This window comes from Topomyia yanbarensis, chromosome 1, assembly GCF_030247195.1.
Source record: "Topomyia yanbarensis strain Yona2022 chromosome 1, ASM3024719v1, whole genome shotgun sequence".
In the NCBI taxonomy this organism is placed as follows: Eukaryota; Metazoa; Arthropoda; class Insecta; order Diptera; family Culicidae; genus Topomyia; species Topomyia yanbarensis.
In genome coordinates, this window is record NC_080670.1 from 57322977 (window position 1) to 57345725 (window position 22749).

Genomic DNA, 22749 nt, shown 5'->3' on the forward strand with positions numbered 1-22749 from the left:
AATAAAACGAAAGGAACATGGGGAGCTCGTCACTTAAGCGAAGCAGCGAAAAAACGCTATGGGTGGCTGCTGAGAAACTGCCATAAACCCGCTAGAGAACTTAGAGTTGGCCAAAATCCGAATAGGGAAGTTAGCAGCCAGCGAAAGCGTTCGACGGAAATCGAATCGTTGAACAATAGTGGGTGCAGGGTGGAGCCCCAACCGTCGCATGATCGTAGGCTACCACAAAAAAACTGCAGTGCCCAACCTGCAACAAAATGGCCAAGTCGAATTCGATGATCATCATCCTAGTTGGGTACTTTAAGAATACTTTACGCCATGAACACCTGAATGCTACTTGATGCGCGTTGATCAATAGCGTTTTTGGAGCAGAGCTCCAGAAATACGAGACCGAAGTTTAGAAAGTGCACATACAAACAAGGGTATTTCGAAATCACCTGTGTTGACAAGGATGCAGCCAAGTGGCTGCAGAATACTACAGCTGCGATCAAGCCCTGGGGAGACGCTTCATTGGAAGCCGTTGAAGCGTCGCAGATTCCATAACTGTACAGCCCCTGTTCGGGTTTTTTTCGACAGTATCGACAGGACCTAAAGAAACTAGAATAACAAAGAGACGACATGTTCTTTTTGGAATTTGAATTCAGCTATAAGTTTCTACAGCTGAATTGAAATTCCAAACGGAACATGGCGTCTCTTTGTTATTCTAGTCTCTTTAGGTAAACCAAACAGGAAATACACTGACAATCAAAATATTATGATCTCAGTTGTAGTTTCAGTGTAGGCAACAAAAATTTCTCAACACAGCACGTTCAATGTTTTTTGTCCGCTACAAGGCGCTATTATTTACAAGGCATCATGTGACAAGTTTTCTTCCTGTTGGTGGTTTGAAACTATGTAGTGAGCTTATCTCAGTTGTTTGCTTACTGTTTATCTTTGCACGTGTTTCTGGCATATTGGTTAGCGAGCGACATGAGGAAGAGAAACCAAGAATTGACCAGAACAAAGAGTTATATAGCGTTACTTTTTCTATGCCCAGTTCGACTGATTTGGCACTTACTGTACCTTTTGTTTACTGTTGATTAAATACGCTGAATTCCTCTGGATAAAGACTCCACATGTCTATCGTTTGTTTACCATTTATCTGTCAGTGTCATTCCAATCGAGCACGAGACCTGTCAATGACCCTCGTTCCAGAAGGATTTGAAGCGATTTTCTTCGGATTGAGTGCTTTTGACAGGTCTCGTGCTCAATTGGAGTAACCCTGACCGTTAATTGGTAAACAAATAATAGAAATGACGAGTCTTTATCCAGATGGATTCAGCGACGTTACTGTTGATGATCAGATCTCGCGTTTTTTTTGTAAACGGCCAATAAGCGGGCTGTCAAAATTCACTTTGAGAGAAAATTCCGGACAAACCGTAGCTCGCCGAGAATGGATGTTAACATTTTATGAAAGATAAAAGTTTTCTCTTTCGTCTGCTGTTGTGATTTATAATCGGCGATTAATAGTTTGTCCAGAATTTTCTCTCAAAGTGAATTTTGACAGTATGCTTATTGACCCTTTTCAAAAAACACGCTGGTGATCAGCTGTTCTTCAGAAAATCAGCTGTCGGCAGTAGTAAACAAAGAGCACAGTAAGTATCCAGAAGGTCGAACTGGGGCTCGGGAAGCAATACTGTGCTTTGGTCAATTGCCCGGTTTACCTAGGACAAGACATCGCAAACATTACTCCATTAAGATGTTTGATTTTTAAAATTTAGAAAACGTCTTATCTGGCTGGATCAATATCGATCCGTTTAATTAGAAAGAAAACAAATCACGTAATTTGGAGACAAACGACTTTTGGGTTTAAAGGTAAGGGTGGAAGTGTAGACACGGTGGTATAAATCTTAGAAAAAACGTGACAATCGGTTTCTTATTTTTCCTGCGACGTTCTTTTTTGTAGAGGTTAATGATGCAACCAAGACCACTTTCTGTGTTAGGTTTGCGACCAGTGGAAACATGTTTATTAACAAAATTTGTATCATGAAGATTTTGTTCGGATCTGTATTGTGTATCTCAATTCCACTACACAGAACACAAAAACGGTTAAGCACGAGAACTTAAAAATGAAATAGTTCTCTGCTATTATGTATAGTGCGCAGATACTTTTGTGGAGAACTTAGAGCTGTTCATTCAAATGATTTTTCTATCTCAAAGGCTGTTACGGCCATTTCTTTTTTTTGTTTATTTTCCGTTGATCACTGTCCGCACTGAGTGACTATCACCGACGCCAGAGAGGTGGCTGCACAACCATATATCGGTTTATCAATACATGAACCAGGACCAACGGGTCTACTTCCCTTGCGAAGGAAGATGTGACACAGAGTTTTCACCTTAGAAAATCTTAACGACCTCGAATGGGATTGAACTTTGTCTTTGGGCGCCACCCGAATATTGTTGATGTCATACTCCTAAACATATTTCCTTTTTCCGCAATGGTTTTTTCTTACATTTTTAAACGTAAATTTCTTGCTTGACGGTTTCGGTTGCAATGAAAATGTCACTTTTCAAACCGCAGGAACAGAAAGCCTGCCAAACCAGACATTTCTGAGTGAACTTCGACAGCTTTATATGCTTGAAAATATAAACCACCCTTCTTGTTGCCATCACGCTGATGTCAGTTGATTTGGTCACTTTTAACGATTTCGCTAACTCGGTGTGCAAATAATTCGGAGTCAGGCGAATCGGGAACAACATTTGTTCTTTCTCTTGCTTGGACGACACTTTTATAGTTGAAGAGTAAATGTTAAATGTAAAAAGAGGCATCTTTTTGCACGTAGGAAAATGATTTTCTGCCTATCGTGCAAAGAAATGCGTCTACTTAAGTTGACCAAATGTTGATCTTAAAACCTTTTAAATATCTATGAATTTTTTAGTGGTTTTGAAAGAAGCCGATTTATCAATAGTTCATTTTTATCCAGGTGTCTGTAACGCACGAATTTGTTCGGATCTTCGTCTGGGTTCATCTAAAATTCGTTAAAGAAAATACATATACAGCCAAATCGGTGCGAAAGTACAATATCTCATTTGTTCGATAGCGTAGCTGATTTTCTTCGGTTTCAGGGAACACTGATGCAGGTGTACAAAATGCAAAAATAGTAGCAAAATGGAATTGTAACAAATTTAAAAAATAAAGAGGTAGACTTTAAAGAGAGAAAAACAAAAAATAAATAAGGGACAAACGAGGAAAAAATAGTAAACAGATAAAATAAAACAAAATGAGAAAACCAAAAAAAATGACATTTAAAATAATGGAAAAAATTAATAATATTCAAATAGCCAAAAACCTACCAATAGAAAAATTTAAGACAATGGAAAACTTAAAATTTGGAAGTATGTAGAAAATTTGAAGAAATAGCCAAGTGGAACAGATTGAATAATTGAAACAATCAAGTTAAAGGGAGACAATATAGAAGGAAACTAAACAAAACTTCAAGAAATTGAGTGCAAAATGTTTAAAACAGATAAACGGCAAATTCAAAAATAAAATATCATAAGTTTTGAAAACAAAAAAACGGCAAAAGGAAGAAAAATGAATACAACAAAATATATAAAAGCAATGCTACTAAAAAGTTAACAAATATAAAAATAATTAAAATGGATCCACTGAGTTGGACGTAGAAATAACAACAATGTTTGACATTTAAAAAATAGTAACAAAATACAAAAATGGAAAGAATGAAAACTGGAAAATGAGAAAAATGTTTCAAAATAGAATATATGATTAGAAGAACAAGAATGGAATAAATGGATACAAGTAAAATAACTATGGAAGTTCAAGCAATGGACATTTTTGTTAAGTTAACTAATTTGGAATTGAATAAGTGCAATTGATTAATAAAAATACAAATAAATGAAAACATTGAAGAAAAAACTGAAAACAGGAACAAATGAAAATAGCCCAAAAACGGAGAAAATTGAAATTATAGAACACATGTAAAATCAAAATGGATTAAATGTGTAAAAATGAAAACGCTAGAAGAAACAGGAATACAGTAAAGATCCGTTTTTATTAGCCCCTTGGTGAATTTTAGGCTGATAAAAAACATTTCAACAATAAAATGTTTGATCTTCTAATTTAGAAAATCATATATTTTTTATCCAACATGATAATTGCATTTTCAAATAATTCACCCAAATTAAAAAAAATGAAATATTTGTCAGAATCATTCGTTCTGTTCAATCTCTCTACAACTCCGGGCCTGGGGGAGCCACCATGTCCCCCTCTCCTTCTCGATGGTCCTGGAGTCAGCTATACTTTTATTTGGATTACTTTATTTTCCTCTGATATCAACGCTGCTGGATATCATCACACTATCCCTGCAGTAACTGTTTTTATCATTTTCTTCGTCATTTTTTATGGTGAAAGTTGTCAAAATTTACCAACCAAAAGTTGGAACAGGTCAGGACTTGTGGTAGGTACAAATGGAAACGCCCGGGGAAAAAAGAAATTTGCTTGCATGATTAATTAAGAATTGTATTTACCCTATAAATAATCACAGGACAATAGATATTATGTTTCGACGTTATTCGGTGCAGAGCTTCCCCGGCAGATTTACAATAAAACTTCCTGTATCAATTAATTTCATTCTTCAACCAAAAATGACAATTAAAGATTGTTTTAAATGCTAAGATATATAACCACCTACAATTTTCCGAGCCCGAGCTCGACTGTTTACTGTAGAAGTCAATTTTACATAAAAATTTACTGTAGAAACGTTAAAATTTGTTTTTGAATTGTGGTTTAACATTCATTATTGCGACTGTTCTAAGTGTTGATAAGTTTAATTCATATCACTGTACTCCGAAAGAAATATGTATACCAGATTTTAACATCTTTTAATGCAGTTTATTTATTGAAGCACGTTTTGGTAAAATTATTCAAGTTTGAAATTACGTCACCGATGACTTCATATTTTTTTGGTGCGTTGGAGAATTGATTCAGTCAAAACAATTTTTTGAAATTTTCATGTAATGTATCTATTGAGCTTACATAATTTAAAAAATTATCAAACATCGCGCAAATCGAAATTTAGTTTCGGCTTATTTGCGAAGTTTACAATGATTGAGCACTCAACTCATGAAATGTGCTATGTTTTACATTTCTTATAAAAGAAATGTATAGAAATCGCTCAAACTTTCAAGATTTTTTCCGAGGCCCGGAGGGCCGAGTCTTATATACCAATCGACTCAGCTCGACGATTTGGGACAATGTCTGTGTGTGTGTGTGTGTGTCTGTGTGTGTGTGTATGTAACGGACAAATTCTCATTCGTGTTTCTCAGCAATGGCTGAACCGATCTTATCCAAACCAATTTTAAATGAAAGAAATAAAAAACAGTATGAACGCTATTAATTTGTTTTTGATTCTGATGTTTAGTTTCCAAGATATGAATGTTTGAATGCGTAAAAATGGCGTTTTTTGCAGTTTTTTTGAATTATCTGCCGAAATTGACAATATAGATTAACAATTTATATTTTTTTAGATAGCTTTAACGAATACCTTTCGAACAAGCTATAGATTGTTGAAATCGGACTATTATCAAAAGAGATATTTAACATTAAATACGGACGAAAGATTTTTATCATTTCCCATTGCCAGAAATATGACCAAAAACATGTAATCTATTATTAACGCCAAAACGGCTTATTTTAGGTCAATAGTATCTTCGGAGAATTTAATGGAGGAAATATGCCTTTTCTTTTGGTATTGTGCTTTTGCTGATTAATCACCCTATGAGTGAGATATTTTCACAAATTTTCTTGGAAGTGATTATATCGAAATGATGCCTTCTACAAATTTGTAGCTCTTACTTTTGCGAATAACTTTACCGAAGACTTCAAATATCTATTTTGAATACTTTAAAAGTTATGGCTTGTTGTTTGTGGATTACTCTTTGTCGCCTATTTATTGTTCAATATAGAAATAATCCATTGAAATGAGCCAAACATTATTTCGACAAATCGAATTTTGTATTTCATTTTTCTATCTACAACCGCTAGAAATAATCACCGCACCGAACACTTCCAAGTTGTCTGGAAGGAACTTGATAACTTATCAGTGCAAAAATGTTCATTTGTGCGAACCTTCTGACTGCAATTTTTCTAACTTATGACCATCGGATCGATCTGAAACCTTTCGGAAAATGAAAAGCGAAATAAATAACTCCAAGCAACGGCGTAGCCAAGAGAAGGTTTTGGGGTTTAACACCATACAGCACCCCCCCCCCCCACCACACCAAAAAAAAAATATTGGATTGGAGTTGAAAATTTATTGATGCAAACTGATTTAATTCAATATTACAATAACATTATCTGATCCGTAGATTGATAACCTGTTGTTGTAAACATCATGAGGACTTTTGATAAATTGTCGGAATGGGGTCCTGATATGTAACTGATCTATTGGTCTTGATTTCACAGTTGTCTAATAGCATCAATATCAAATTCCTGCCTGAAAACATTCCAATAGAAAATTCCAGAGTTCTGTAATCAATCATAATCCTCAGATTTATTTTCAAATTTTCAGCTTTTTTCCTACACAATATTACGAAAGCTTATTAAACAATTTTTCGTAATAAGTTTGTGAAAATTATAAACTATTTGAAATTTTTTAATAGTTTTATTTTTTATTTAACCGTGATTTTTTTAATAAATAGTGACCATCGCTTCACAACGTAGTCTATTTTTCATGGCTTGCGGTGAGCACGATCTCTCGAATTGCTGAACTGAAAATTATGGAATAGAAATTAATTTTTAGTATTCTTTACAGACCCGTTGGTGCCCTAAGACGATTTCGCTAGATTTTTAGAGCACTGTGCAGTGTGCACCCAGTGCATTAACGCAAGTGACGGAAGGTTATCGAAAAGTTTCGTGAAAATGAAAGTTCCAGTAATGATGATGATTTTCCCAAACGGTTCGTTTTCGTGAGGTTTTTATTTGTTCTTTAGCATTAGGATTAGCGATAATAATTCAAATCAAGAATACTACTGGGAAGTCACCTTTAGAAAAAGTCGATGTCGAAGTAAAATTTGAAACTATGCACGCATGTACTTCAGAGATAGCGTGATATCAGGAGCTGCGATTTCATTTCAACGCTTTTTTTGTGAAAAGGGCGATACTTACAAATGTAAACATAGGGCTTTTTTCTTACATGCGAATGAGGGCTTTGAAACGTAACAAATTAACCTAAAAATTTTGATTCTACGATATTTCTTTCTTAAACTACAGCAAAAAATACAACGGGCGAAACTGTATTTTTGTTTGTTTATTTAAAGTTTCACCCTCCACGCTCCATGCAAACAAACAGGGCGATACTTTTTTTGCTACACAGCAGTTTAGAGGCGAAACTGTTATTTTCGTATTTTTTTAGGATTATCAAACTGATACCAGCTGTAAATAGTAACAATGATCTCTATTGAAAAAACCCGGACGAAATCGGTGGTGTAAAACGGTAGTTATTGTAAAAAAACGTAAGGGCGATCGATACTTCAATGCTGATAGATGGGACCGAAAAAGTAAACAATCGCCAAAGGGCCAATACTACCATTTTGTCAATTTCAATAGCAAAAACAAATTTTAATTTAATAATTTCAAATACTTTATGAAGTTTTGGGTTTCTATCACTGAATCATGCAATCTAGGATGTAAAAAAACAAAATAGTTCTTAAATAGGAAATAAAACTAAGTCTGGAAATATTCACTGTTGATTTTCTTTGAATGGTATCACTGCTAGTATCGCCCTTTTCAAGAAAAAGCGTCGATTTCTTAGTTCTCAGTCGCGTTGGAAATTTGAGTAAAATATAAACTTCAAATCGATTCAAAAAAAAATTCGGTTTTTTTGTTTCAGTACAATATATAACCCCTTTAGGAAAATTCAGTTTTCCCACCACAATATAGATATTTTATTAACAGAGCATTAACAATAATTCGTTGGTATGTCTATTTTATGGGCCATTTTTTCGCTTTCCCATTGATTTGGTTTGAGATTTCTAGCACTGATGTTGTCCTATGCTGATTTGAGCGATTCTCTGAGTCCTGCCACTATCCCATGTAGTATGTGTTATCAAAAACATTGCGAAGCTGCTGCTTCGCAAACGATATAATATCCGAAGAGTGATAAGAGTTATAAGAAATGTCTCATCACACTGTTAGGTGGATTAAACACGTTTTTATTCCAATATTTGTTCTTAAAAATTGAAAACATTTTGATGAACAATATAATTATGTCATTTCAATGCTCCGTTCCTTCATTCGTTTCAGCTCAATCCATTTATGCGAATTCATATTGTTCAACGATTTATAGTACTATTTCCAAACATAAAACAACAATCAAACTCACCTGATCCCTTCGACACCGTCCGTGTAGTCGGGGGCCAGAAACCGATGGAAGGGCAGCTGGGCCGCACCCCAGCGGGGCTTCTTCCGATTGTTGCACGTTCCGTCGTGGGTACGGTAGCGTCTGCTGGCCGGAACGCATGGTGGTGGTTCCCGCGAAGGGCACATCCCTTCGAGCGGGGTCCGCTTGAGTGAAATCTTCGGCGGTACTTGACGCCCGAGGGCCACATACTCGACGTTGGTGCTGCATGGTGAAGAAATAGAAAACACCGTTTTGTGCGTTCGTTATTGATTGCAGTTTACACACGTGCTAGGAATTGTTAGGTAATGTCCACCGCGAAGTCACTTTCGAACCACTTGATTCGATAACTGTTGTTCACTTTCATTTTTTTTAATTCGGTTGGCAAAGTTCAAACGGAACTAATTTTACTTTCTGCTAAGCTTTTCTGTTGCCTCAATCGTCTGACGAGTGAAAGTTCACCGTATTTTTTTGTTTTCACTGAGACGGTCGCTAGATTCTTTTTTATTGCACTTTGAGCTCAAGGGTGTTGGCGACCACGAAAGCACAAGCGAGACTGACAGACCTGATCGTCTGGCGCATTGTATTTATAAAGCTTCGCGCTGCTGTTTTCGCCACCGCCACCGCCGCACACTTAGCACTAATTTGGTCGGAGAGGGCCGTCGCTCGTCGTCAGTTATCGTCGAGTCGGCCAATGCAGAAGTTCACCCCGCACTTTGGCGCATCTCCAACACCAGGACCGTCAGTGTTTGAGAAGCAACCACGATGCTGCTGTTTCGACTATAAAGATTCGGTGACGCTGCCAGCTTTAGCATGCGTGTCTCGCCGATTGTGGATAGTGGGAAGTTTTCCGCGGATGGTTAAATTTTGTCAAAAGAAGCAGTTACATATAATGGGTTTTATTCGTTGCTAACCGCTTTTTGATCGATTCAAGCATTTAAAAGACTAAGATAATGATTTGTATGCCGATATTTTGTTATTTGGGGGTAATAAGCCTGTTTTGATCCTATTAGGATCCTATTAGTCATACTATTTGGTTAATTACTCGGTCTACAATCGATAGAGTGCGTATACATTAGCGTGAATCTTTTGGTGAGAATCAGTATACACACTTAAATTTTTCTGCCGCAATTCAGCTTTTTTGCACCTTTTGCCGAAATCTCAACCGCTGAGATCTAAGCAAACATTTTTTTTACTGAGATCTCAGTAAAAGTGACGTTTGATAGATGAGACTCTGACAATATTTTACCGAAAATCAGCAAACATATCTCACTTTACTGAGCTATCGGCTTCTAAATTTGCTGACTGAATAGCTGTTAGGAAATTGCCGAGCTAAATTGAGTGTTTAATAACCAGTATGGCTAAGAAAATTTGAAAGATGGGGTAAAACGCACCCTTGGGGCAAAATAATCCCTTGCTTATATCGAAAACTGCTCAAAATTTCTAGAAAAGGGTAACACTAGTCGGAAGTCTGCCATAGTAAACATACACTGTCAAAGTTTGATAACCGTACATCAATAGCAGCTAGAGAAATAAACAAAAAATAATGTGTTCTCTCTTCTTCTTCTCGTGTAATTAACGTGGCTTGTGCAACAAGAATTTTCAGCTCTTATAAATGCTGTTTTACTATTATATCAGTGCATTCCAGTTCTTTTTATACCTTTGTTCATTATTTTGTCGAACTATTTATGAAAAATCTACTAAATAGTTAACTTTTGTCTAATTTATATCTCTCTTCCATCGGGGGCAAAATGCCCTCTTCTTTGATTTTGCTGATTTTTTAATCGAAAATAGTAAAATCGTTCTGAATACCTACTAATTGCATAACCTAAGGCTATTTAATGGCAAACTTTTGTGAAATCCCTTCATAAAACAAATCTTTAAGTTAGGTTTCTACTTTCTGTAACAGTGCCCGAATGATTCGAAAGCGTCATTCCGTGCAAAGAAGACCGTTTTGCTGCGCGTGATTCTTGTTCCGTCTATTTCGTTCAAAGCGTTGTATCTTTTACAATATTTGAAATAAACCGCTCAAATTTTGCACAGATATTCTCTGAAAGTAGGCCAATTGTTTAAAAAATTGAAAAAGCAGTCGATTCTACAATCGCATAAAAATGGTATGAAACTAAATAATACATCGTTTTGTAAACTGCCTATTAAACACAAAATGGCAGAAAGTAGCAGCAATTTTATTTTGGATTCAGTTACTGGGACACTGATTTATCAAATGATATTGAAATTTGAGGTTTCTGGTGCGAACATAAATGAATATCACTTTATAATACCAACATATTTGGGACATATTGTATAAGATATTCAGCTCCAATATAACTGTCATATTCATTGAAATATGTGGTAAATTTCAATTTTCGAATATACATAGCAATGGATTTAGTAGATACTTTAGGATTAGCCGATAGATAATACTGGTTCTTAGATAAATGAAAGTATCTTGAAGTTTTTGACGAGAATTCATCGCTTTTATTTTATTCTCACTCTGACGGCTCATGCAGGTTGTAAATGAAATAAATAAATCAAACAAGGCTTCCAAATTGTTTAGTGACTATCCAGGAAACCAGTCATGTTGGATTAGAAGCTATTGCACGAGTTTGGAGTTTTCGCTTTTGGCCAGCTTTTTGGGGCTGTGCGTTGTTGCGGTCTATCCTTTTGTATTCCAGGCAGAAATATTTGCGATGATGAGCGGGATACAAACGGTCCTTCAGCTGAGTTTGTCCGGCAGAGTTATAAACTTCTGCTCCGCTAGTCAGGCTGCAATCAAGGTCCTTAGCTCAGACAAATCCCGGTCCAAGCTAGTGATCGCGTGGCGAACCCAAATCGAAGAACTAAGCATTGTCAACACTATCTACCTTGTCTGGGTGCCCGGACATTGCGGTATTACTGGAAATGAATGGGCTGACGAATTGGCCAGGGCAGGTTCAGCGATTGACTTCGTTGGTCCTGAGCCCGCGCTGCCAATTTCGACAAGTTGGATAAGGCAAAAAAATCGGTCCTGGGCTTTGTCCGAGCACCGCAATTATTGGGGAAATCTACAAACGTGTCGCCAAACAAAGGCGTTTCTAGAACAACCGTGCCCAGTGATTTCGAAAAATCTCCTACATTTTTCGAAGCTCCACTGCGGCATGCTGACCAGGGCTTTAACCGGCCACTGCAAACTCAATTATTACATGGCAACTATTCAGCGCGCTGAGTCTTTTTCATGTGATCTTTGTGAATCCGACTACGGAACCTCATATCATCTGATATGCAACTGTCCAGCGGTAGCGCAATTGCGATTTCGAGTCTTCGGCCGTCCTTATATAGACGAAACCATGTTTGGACGACTGAGACTCAGAGACATACTAAAGTTTCTTATCCAATGTGGTAAAGAGCTTCAGGCTTATTTGCAGGTAAGTTGGTGGCAGCTTCAGGTAACAGACGGTATTCACGGGGCTGGATAATGCTAACACACGACAAAAAAGATGGGTGGGTAATGTCTGCGACATAACCGGAGAGATGTAGAATACACTCCAAATGTGTTGATACACACTTAATTCGGCTCGTCAATTTCCCAACAGCCGTGTAGTCAGAAAATTTAGAATCTGATATCTCAGTAGAGTGAGGTTGGTTTGCAGTTTTCCGCTGAAATATCTTCCGAGTCTCAACTATCAAACGCCACTTTTACTGAGATCTCAGCAAAAGAAAAATGTTTACTGAGATCTCAGTTCTTGAGATTTCGACAAAAGATGCGAAAAAAGCTGAGATGCGACAGAAAAAAATAAGTGTGTACTTCGGATAAAAAGTGAATTGGGCGAAAAATATTTCAAATTATTTATTTTTAAAAAATATGGGTGAGTACTGTCTGCGCGACATAACCGAAGTGTCGTGACTACACTTCGAGACGTTAATTCAAATCTAATGATATGCAACGGAATCACATTTGAATGGGAAATTTTCAAATGATTCATTATGATAATTATGGTTACAAAACTAAAATTCCTTCGCCAACAATTTTCCTTCTTTTCAAATCTGCAACATTCTTTGCATATATTATAGGAATGTTATTGATGAATAGATGAAAATGCGTTTGGCAACACTTGCCACTAAATGGATGGTGGGGGAAAGACGCATATTCATTTTGGTTTTGCTAGCATTAGTAGGAGAAAGGAATGAAATGGCACAAATTTTGTCAGATTTTCGAAAATTTCAGATTCCTTGATTTGAAATATGGGTGGATACTGTCAGGAATATAATCGGAGTGTCGTAACTGCACTTCAGAGCGTTATCCCGTTTGAATGGGGAACTTTTTAAATGATTCGTTAGAACAAATAGGGTTGAAAAATAAAAATTTGAAGATCTTTTTCCTTCTGTTTCAATCAGCAACAATCTTTTAAAATATTGTTGGAATGTTCATCAAAAACTGAAAATGCTTGTGGTAACACTGGCCACTAAATGGATGGTGGGGGAAAACGCGTATTCCCGCGAATCGGTTTTTCTCACCTTTCATTTGACTGTCGTATTAGCAGCCAGCATCAGCAGCAGTAACGAAGAATTATTCGTGCCGTGACCCATAGTGAAAACAAATTAATTCTTTATGCGAAGATAATAGTCGTCCTGAAAAGGGCGGTTTTTTCGTTGTTTCGGGAAGTTTGATTGCGACGTATTTTGCTGTCAAATAATGGAATTTTACATGTTTTGGCATTCTTACATGTTCTTGAATGTAAATTCAAGTGAATTGTTACGCTCCTTTTATGTCCATCTTGCGAGATGTAAATATTTTTAAGTGTGTAGGATATGCACTGCTGCCAGGACGAGTGCCCCGGCACCGACACGCTCGGCGTAGTGACCCTTCAGCAAACGACGGGCAGCAAACTAGAGACCGGCACGAACCAAGTGCGATTTTTGCTTTCCGTTACTCTTTCCTACTACACCGTGACCAGACGAGCGCATGTTGTCGGTACGGGTGTAACACACTCCCATACGACCCGTAGTTTTGTACTCGGTTCAGTTTACATTTGAAACCAAAGGGGCTGACCATCGCATGAAATCAGCTCACTTCCATCGACAAAGAGCTTGAACAAAAACGGTTTAAGATTAACAGCTCGGTCCATGTAATTAGCAGGAATCAATAAGGGATGGCTTCAGTCCGATGATCGAAAATCGGGTTTTTCCGTGTGCCTATGCTAATTTCTACCCATCGGTTATAAAAATAATAGTTCGTAGAGGAAATGATGTTCTAATTTAATTCTTGGTTGACTGTTTGATAGCGCTGATAAGGGCTAATTAGTTTTCTAAAGAAAACGTTCACGGGGTGGGAGATTTTTGTTGAAATTGTCCCTCGTTACTAGCACAAACTAATTGTTACAGTCAGTTCACGGAGCCGGTTGAATTTTAATAATCACCTACTGTCCCGTTGTTGAAATGTAGTTCATCCAACAAGGTTAACTAATAGAAATCGACCATTTCAATCAATACTTCCTGAAGATTTGCGGTTCGGTACATGAAATTAGCGGGAACCAATCAGAAACGAGCTTCGGTCGGATGTTTTAGAATCGGTTAAGGAGACGAACCACTGCGACCACTATTTAGTAGTATCTATTGTGGTACCACCCTTCATGATTTCATAATTACACTGTGTTTGATTTTTATTAACTTATTTTTGTTTTTTGGGGTGTTCAGCCACAAGTAGTGGTTTTTAATCCCTATTGCTTACATGATTCGGTTAATCATTAAGATATAATATGCTATGACAATATTACTGCCACAATTATATCAATATTGTTCGTTATATTTTCTATTTTTTCTATGTTTGTTAATCTGTGCAATTCGTTCGTGCTAAACCGTGCTGAATCCTTTGAAGCGCTTTCTTCCTGGTACAACTCGCCCAAATCGGGAATTGTATCGCCGGTCTAAATATTTGTAAATTAATTAATAGTTTCTTCTTTAGGCAGTTTATAGAGTTCCTGGTTAAGAGAGTGTTTAAACATTTTATATATTTGTTGCATTTTGCTTGGATTCCTTCAATGCGATCCATTAAATGAAGCTCTCGGCTTAGGCCCATTAGTGCAAATTTTCCGTTTTCGTCTTAATCATTTAGAAAAGTTATGCAACCACTCTGAAAATCGTCAACTTAATCCTGGTCCGGAGGCCGAGTGTCATTCATATACCATTCGACTCAGTTTGTCAAGATCGGAGAAAGTTTGTATGTGTGTTTTAGTGCCAAGAATGTCACTCATTTTGCTCGGAGATGGCTGGACCAATTTGCACAAACCTAGTCTCCAATGAAAGGTACAACCTTTCCATCGGTTACTATTAAAATTTGCATCGATCGGAATACCGGTTTCGGAGTTACGGGTTGAAGAGTGCGGTCACACAGAAATTTTCCCTTTAAACTGGTACCACTATGATATCAAAATGATGCAACTTATTGAAATGGGCACAAAATTACTTGGATTTGCCAGTCTAGATCCCTAATTACAAACCAATGTCGCTATGGCCATCTACGACGGTTCCCGAGTCCATAGCAGCAGGAACGGAATAATGTTGAAAGGTGGGAGTAAAGGAACATTTAAAAATCGAAGTTATATTTTTGATGCCCAATGTCATTAAAATGCATGAAACGTCGAGATTTTATGTTATCTCAAATTTTTTTTGACGAGATGTGGCTTTTTTTTGGATTTTGACATATTTTTGTCTTTCTCTTATAGAAAGGTTATGCAATCACTCTGAAAATCTCCAAGCTAATCCCGGCTTGGAGGGCCAAGTGTCATATACCATTCGACTCAGCTCATCCAGATCGGAAAAAAGTCTGTATTTTTTAGTATAAATAATGACTCAACGGGTTTGGGCAGCCACCCGACCCGCTAAAACAACTACTCTTCCACGGAACCTGATTCCTCCACGGCATTACTTCGGGGAGACGTTGGAGGCACGTACTCTAATCCAACTACCTAGTAGTTAGTTCTATCAGTAGGGTTATAGCACACATTCTCGACACATTGCAAGTTTTCGACTATTCACACAACGTTTTTCCACCTTGTGTGAATAGTCGAAAACTTGCAATGTGTCGAGAATGTGTGCTGTAACCCTACTGTATGGCAGTAGGAAAGCTAGCTGTAGGTCAAGAATTAGTGCTCTTCCCCTACGAGGACAATCTGGGCAAGAAACTTCATACTGTCTAATTTACTGAGCTCTTCGGCTCCTTTGATGGCACAGTACCAGTACCACTTCCTCGTTGAGCTACCGATTTGTTCGCGAGTCTAGTCCCCGACGATGGCCTAGCCTACAAAGAGGAAGAATTCGCCGGCGAGAGAAGTGTCTATCGGGCCAACCGGGAGGGTACCGTGGTCGGTCCGGCAAGTCCGGGTGGAGCGTGGGCCCAGGCACGTAGCCAGAGGGGGGGCTAGGGGGCTAAAGCCCCCCCCGAAATTTTTCAAAAATAAATTTAAAAAACCGGTGACTTTTAACAAAACTTGTTGCTTATTTGGTTTGAACAAATTATTGAGAAAAAGTTAAAGAAGGCTATTTCTAACCACCGAAGGCAATGGTCACGAAATTCAGTGTGCTTTATGCTTTTGCTCGAGCCAGTGCGAAGCGAACAACAAAAAAGTAACTTTTATATTGTGTGCCTTGTCTGAAGAATACAAGAGACCGTTACTTTAATTGTAGCTGTAATAATCTGTCGGGATTAATGATTAGCAGAAGCAAGAATTGGTGCTTCAGCCAAATGCAGTGATTATAAAATTATTGATCATTCGCATCCTGAAGGTGTAAATAAAGATTAGACTTTCGGAAACCGGCTCTATCCAGTTCTACCATGGCAGGCATTTAGCGCTCAACAAATTAGTGCAGACGAAACCATTCATTTCGCACAACTTAAAGCACAAGGTTGTGTGTGACAATGCTATAATTAAGATCCTTCTGTATATGGACTATGAGAAAATGAATGTTCCGCTACAAGATCGGATACCGCTTACTCGCAGATTAATGTCACATTTGGGAGAAATGGAATCTATTTGGAAGGGCAATTATTGAGGGCGAAAAGCAAGGAAGATATTCGCGAACATAAAGGCAGCAACTACGATGATGACACGGAAATGTACAATAGCGAGATAGAAATGAACTACTCCCCCCCAAGACATAGTTGGCGAGGAAAAAAATATTTCCTCGCCTCGTAAACAGGTTTCCACGTGCAATGGCTAAGCGCTTGCGCGAGATCTGTAGGACAACCACATAAACTCGTTATATTATTTTTATTGTTTACATAAGGAAATATATAAAAGACCCACGACCCAGTTTGTTATTTTTAAATGATAAGTTTTTGAATTGCACACAATTTTGAATTTCTGTATTAGGTCAGTGCACACTGTACACTCTGTTCTCTGTACACTACTCTGCGCTACACAAAAAGTATTTCAATTTATCTGAGAACGATTGAGCCGAGAATAGAATTTTCATTTCGCGTCATTTTAACGCAATACCATTTTTATTAACGCTTCATTTCATTGTTACGAGTAATTCGTTCCGTACTAATACACTGTTAATCCGTAAATCCGTGATATCTTCGACAAACGTGCAAAAAAAATTCTTTTAAAAGTGGACCGGGCAAAAAGTGGTAAAATAATAGGCAATCACGAAGAGGGACTAAAATGTTGGGACTGATTGAATCTATAAGTCAATAAGTTGAGATAACAGTTTCGATTTCATGTCTTAAGTATGTGACAGTCTTTCGTTCCGTTTTTGCTCGTCATGGAATAAAATGAGAGAGATAATCTTAAATAAGAGAGCAAAGAGAGGAAAAAATCAACCAATCTAAATCGACTCAAGATCACTCTTCTATCTTTACTATACACTCAACACGAGTTCTTTCCGAATTGCGCTCTGATCTTCTCATTTCGTCTTCGTTGCGTTAGGTGCAACAACTTTAATTGAAACTTTTTCCCAAATAGTGATAAAACAAACATGTAATCAGACAAACATTACAACTTTCTTCAAGAAATCATACATCTCTTCCAATCTTGATGATGATTGAAAAAAATCAAGAGCTAATTATTTTTATTCACAAACAAACCTATTACTAAACAGATTAGTGTTCATATTTGTTTAATGAATTGGCAAAGAGTTTTGCAAAAGTTTTACAGGAAACGGATAATTTGCTGTAATTTAAAACAGACAACTCTAGAAGAAAGCCTCGGCAAATTAAGTGCAAGTGTTCTCTTCCATGTGTCGGAAGCAAGTGATGCTGAAATTATTATCTATGTTTATAGTCTCTAGTTATTTTGGTGGTGTCATCAATGTTATATTTACCAAATTTTATGTAAATTAGAAGCATTGAGTAATCAGTGCTAAGTAATTTTCTTTCGATTTGTGAATAGATTCTGAGCAGTTTCGCTCAGTAGATTAAATTCTGGGTAGTTTCCATTAGTAGATTAAATCATTGAAATATATATTTGACATTGTCCAAAACCCCACGAATTCTGAAATAAAATCTTCAAATAAATAAATAAAACCAAAATGTTCAAATATAATATTTACTTAATCTAGGTAATCTTCTCAAGTTACAACGGTTTTGCAAGATTGTCAAAAGTCAATAGAGCTAAGGCATTCTTGCTTTGTAGTGAAATCAGTAGTTTTTGCACTCACTTTACATTTTGACTTTTACTATAGTTTTAGGGATCTAGGAAAATCAGTCTACGATATTTTTAATTCATAAGTACAATGATATAAAAAGTACCTAAAAAGAATCAACTTAAATAGATAAAAAGATAGTTATTCTGAGTTGCCTGATAATGTTGTCGAAGATAGTCTTTAACCCATTACCTATGAGAGTCAAATGAAAAAAACATGTGTTTTTTCAGGATTGTTTTGATTACGACATGATCAGTATCATTTAAATTGAAAATTTCATAAAGTCGAGTTAACGCAAACTTCGGATGAAGTCAAAGAGCTAGTAATAGTAGAAAGAAACCTGATCATGAAAATAGGAGTTGAACCTATTTTCTGCATCTACAAATCGCCTGCCTTATCAGAAGATTTGAAGCAAATTTCGACATTCACTTTGTTCGGACATTCTTTGCAACGGTAAACTTTGATTTCACACTGATATATTCCTATTCATGGGGACAACCTTGACGTTGGTTTCGTTCTTCTGATTAGCAAATGCGTGTAAAGTTTCATGAGACGGGTTTTTGGATATTTTTCTACTCATTCCAATTTAGCGTCTTCTACAAATTGTAAAGGTGTATCGAATGTGTAGCATTTTCAAGCAGCGTAGCATGCAGCGTAGCATTTTCAAGCAGTCCTTAATACTTTGAGCTCTTGACTATTCATTTTTGTAACTAGAGAAATTTCTAACTTGTAAATCAAAAATAATCAAATTTAATTCGTCGATGCACTATAGCCTTTCTTGTAACAGGCAACATATTATTAGAGTTTTTAGTGTCTATTGTCTTATTTTTGGAATTGTTTTCACTAAGAACTTTTCATAATTACGTTCAGTTTCCAGTGATTGTTTCAAGTCATCAGAATTAATACATTTATGCAATAATTTTTAAGCCCCTCCCGAAACAAAATCCTGGCTACGGGCCTGAGCGTGGCGCCCGACGGCCTGTCGCAATCTAGTTGACTAGTCCCCAGCGGTGGATCTAGCGTACTCCATAGGTGATTACTCTCCCGATACCGTTGCTCACTGTCCATCACGCCTTTTGCGCTGTAAGTCGGTCATGCTCTGCATCAGCACTCTGTCTAATTGCGGTGATTAATACCCTAAAAGTAATTATGTAGAATCGACTCTTCATAAAATATTATTTAAAGGCTACGTGTCTTCAGCGAAGTTGTTGACTATGCTATTAGAAACAACTTTGTCGAAGGCCCGAAATGGTTAGAGTTGCACACATAATTTGCACCAGTAATTATGCATATATTTTGAAGGAAGGGAACAGCTTCAGTAGTTTTTGTTGAAGAACCGTATTTCCAATACTGAAACGTCTAGGTTGAAATGTTACTAAACCTCGTCTTCGCTGCTATCAACTAAAATGGCATAACCAATCTACGTGAATTACGTCTTGCATCAATACCAGCGTATAGTGCTATTTACGTATATTTTAAATCCGAGCTCATAACTCGCGATATTTGTACTGTAATTTTTTTTTTGAGCTAGCGTTAAGCCGGCGCTAAGTTAGTCTTGTCACTAAGTTAGCGTCGAATTCTGATGAGACGAAGTCGAAACGCAAATTCCATAACTAAATCAGTCATCAAAGTATTTTTCATAATTTTCTTCCTACTTTCCGAAAAACAGTCTGCAGTCTCAACAAGTTGGTTTTTTTCTAACAATGCAATATATTTTAAAAAGATTGTACGAAGACTTAGGGTGACTATCCTAATTGTTCTCTGTGCATTCAGTAAGATACTATTATTGAATTCCTAACTGTACCATATCACCGTATCAAAAAGGAGAACTGCAGAATAGTTTGAACGAAATTGGTTGCAAATCATAAAAAAAACTCAAAGGTATTTACGGCTTTCTCAGTCTGAATAATCTGGGCAAACGATTTAACAAATCTATAATTAAATCGTTTGTCCAGATTATTCAGACTGAGAAAGCCGTAAATACCTGTGAATATTCCGTAGCCAGTCGACAAACATCCAATCATAACATAAAAAAAAACTTCTTCAAAAATTCTACACATTAGCATTCATATTTTAACAGAAATTCTCTAAATGTTTTACAAAAATGGAGCAGAAATTAAAAGTTATGAATAAATGTTTACTAACGGTCGAAGATTCGATACTATTGACCCATTGTGCAGCGAATCGACGCATTCAAGTCGAGGAAGGCTTGGACGACTCGAAAGCAGGTACAAAGTTGTGTGCATTCGGTTTAATCCGGGTAGGGGGTTATTCGCGATACGCTCTCAATCGTTTGCTGCAGTTGCTAATCATCTAACGTGTCCCCCTTCCCTCTTTTGTTAGGTGAACTCGATCGTTCACAACTCACGAATTCGGAACAGCAACAGCGAGTCGATAATTTAGGCATCAACCGGAACAGCTCGGTTCGATCGAATTAGCAAGTTTTCTCCCTCGGGTCGGCGAAATGCCTAAAGGGGCGCTTTTCACTCGGATGTTGATACCGCTGGCTTAGGCGTAAAGTGGTCCATATTCATTTTAGCTAGATCGAAGGTAATGTCAACTTTAAAAGGACAATTTCTGGTATCAAACTATCAAATGATCATATTCAAAAATACAGTTTGTTTGATATTCTCACAAAGAAACCGATTGTTAAAATTCATTTTAGGAGAAAATCCGCACAATCTATCGATCGGCAAACACATCTGTTATCAGTATACAAAAGAGTAAACTTTTCTCTTTCGTTTACTGCTGTGACTTGTGCTCGAAACATAATCGTTATTTAGAATATCTCCTCTAAGTGGATCCTGACAGTTGGCATTACAGGTATACCTCGATTTAACATACATTTTCCGATTCAATCATGTACGTTAATCGATTTTTTTTGTAAAATCGAAACACAAAAGAAATATTTGTTTTCGAATAGAATTATTTTTTTATTCATCACACGAAATATTCACGAGGATATTACTGATTGTATCCACCTAATAGTGACATAGAAACCACATATTCAAAATTAAACAATTAGATTACTCTTCTGATCATAAACAACATATTTATCTTAACCTTGCCAAGTATTCGCCAATTCTAACAGATATTCATTTCATAAAGTTCGTCGCAAAATTTTCTCAGAATTCAGGATTCCCACTGCACATTCCAAAAAATTGTTTCAAAATCGTCCCACACGGGCCCAACGGTAGCCGTTTGTTAAATGGTTTTTTGGATGTCGTCTAACGTTGGTCTAACGAACATCCTTCATTGGGCGATTTTGAGACACCCTTTTCGTAGAGATAAACGAAATTAAGAGGTTTTTTTTATTGGAAAAAGAACGAATCCTGTCCTCGCTTTTAATCTATGTTAGTTAAGTTCAGCAACATCTGTCTAGCTTGAATTGTGCTATTGAACCACGATACAACTCACAGGTTGCTAACAGAAGATAAGCCGCGAAAAAAGAAAGTGGCAGATCACGTTGTCATCGCCTTCTTGGGTCGTGGCTGTTGTTGTTGTTATTCTTATTTTTGCAGTTGCTGCTGCCATTATATAGTGATCAACGACTCCACGTTTTGTGGTTACGTAGGTACGTATCCGTTCGGCAGGATGCCCCCCGCACGTAATTCCCGTCATTTGATCAACTGCTTTCTGCTGCTAAGTTACACGCTTTCAATCAATCGCATCGTATCTAGTTGTCGCCGTCATCGTCGTGATCTTTTGGAGACCGGTACTTCCATTTTCGCACTTTTCTCTTTTTTCCGCCATAGGTTCCCATTACTGTGAAAAACGTCGCGTTTTGTGAAATGGTAATGAGAGTTGTAGCCCTTCTTCAACTCGTAGCTCGTTTCCTACCGAGGGCAAATAACCAACTTTCTCATTTTTATGTTTAGTAACAATTTATTTGGCATTGTTTACTTACAAGCTATAGTTTATTTTTTTCTGCGGGTATACGTAATAACCTTTCGGGTCCCATTAGTGTGTACGGTTCAGTGACCATTGCAGGTTGAAGAAACAATGCGAACTTTACGCTAGCTCGTTGATATTGGTAAACATAGAGGAAAGGTATCGCGGTCGCAACGTGCTTTGTGCAGATGTTCATAAAACTTTCTACCTTTGTCTTCCGCTGTGAGGCAGTGCCTATTGCTAAGTTATTAACGGGTGACTAACCGTTTCGCCGGGGTGATCTTAGGACACCACGTTGTTTGTTCAGACAAAGAAGTTGAAAACTTTTAAGAGGTTAAATAACCACCAATCTCAATTTCCTAATGAAACAGACGAATGTTACCAAACATAATGTTAGGAAGTGAAAATCATAGCGTATTTCGCAAGGCAGAAGGCAGAAGAATTATGTTGCTGGGTTGGGTCGATTTGCATAAAATCATATAATAACACCCGATGGCTGTGCCGAAAGGCTAATGAACTGCTTTATGTCATCTATTTTTTTTGTTTACGATCGAGTTCAGTAGGCGAGGCGGTTAAATTTTCAGGTTATAATTTGCAATTTCGGCTCGCTATTCGTGAATGTGTTGCATTTCGTTGATAAAGCAACCCATGACATATATGACTTTTGGCACGTACTTTTCGATAAAAAATAAATTGATTACTATATACAAAGGAAAGCAAAACGATCAGAAATGACTTTCACTGAATTGCCGTGCCCGTATCTGTTATAACGGCGATAAGTTACTAAACCGGAATTAGCGCATTTTTCTCAGTTCGTCTTTCCACAGTCAATGCAGTTCGT

General features: G+C 37.2%; 1 protein-coding gene across 2 annotated transcripts in view; it reads right to left on the reverse strand.

Annotated features, from left to right (window-relative positions):
• Window positions 1-22749, reverse strand: part of LOC131677682 (uncharacterized) — a 120846-nt gene that overhangs the window by 8721 nt on the left and 89376 nt on the right. Inside the window, exons 1-2 of one of the 2 annotated variants that reach the window (XM_058957643.1) lie at window positions 8689-8949; window positions 8382-8621 (exon numbers count right to left, since the gene is read on the reverse strand). In XM_058957643.1, the coding sequence (XP_058813626.1) occupies window positions 8382-8545 (164 nt within the window). In that variant the 5' untranslated portion in view covers window positions 8546-8621; window positions 8689-8949. Of the gene's footprint in view, window positions 1-8381; window positions 8622-8688; window positions 8950-22749 lie in introns of those variants that run through there. The other variant, XM_058957642.1, reaches the window with a different exon arrangement.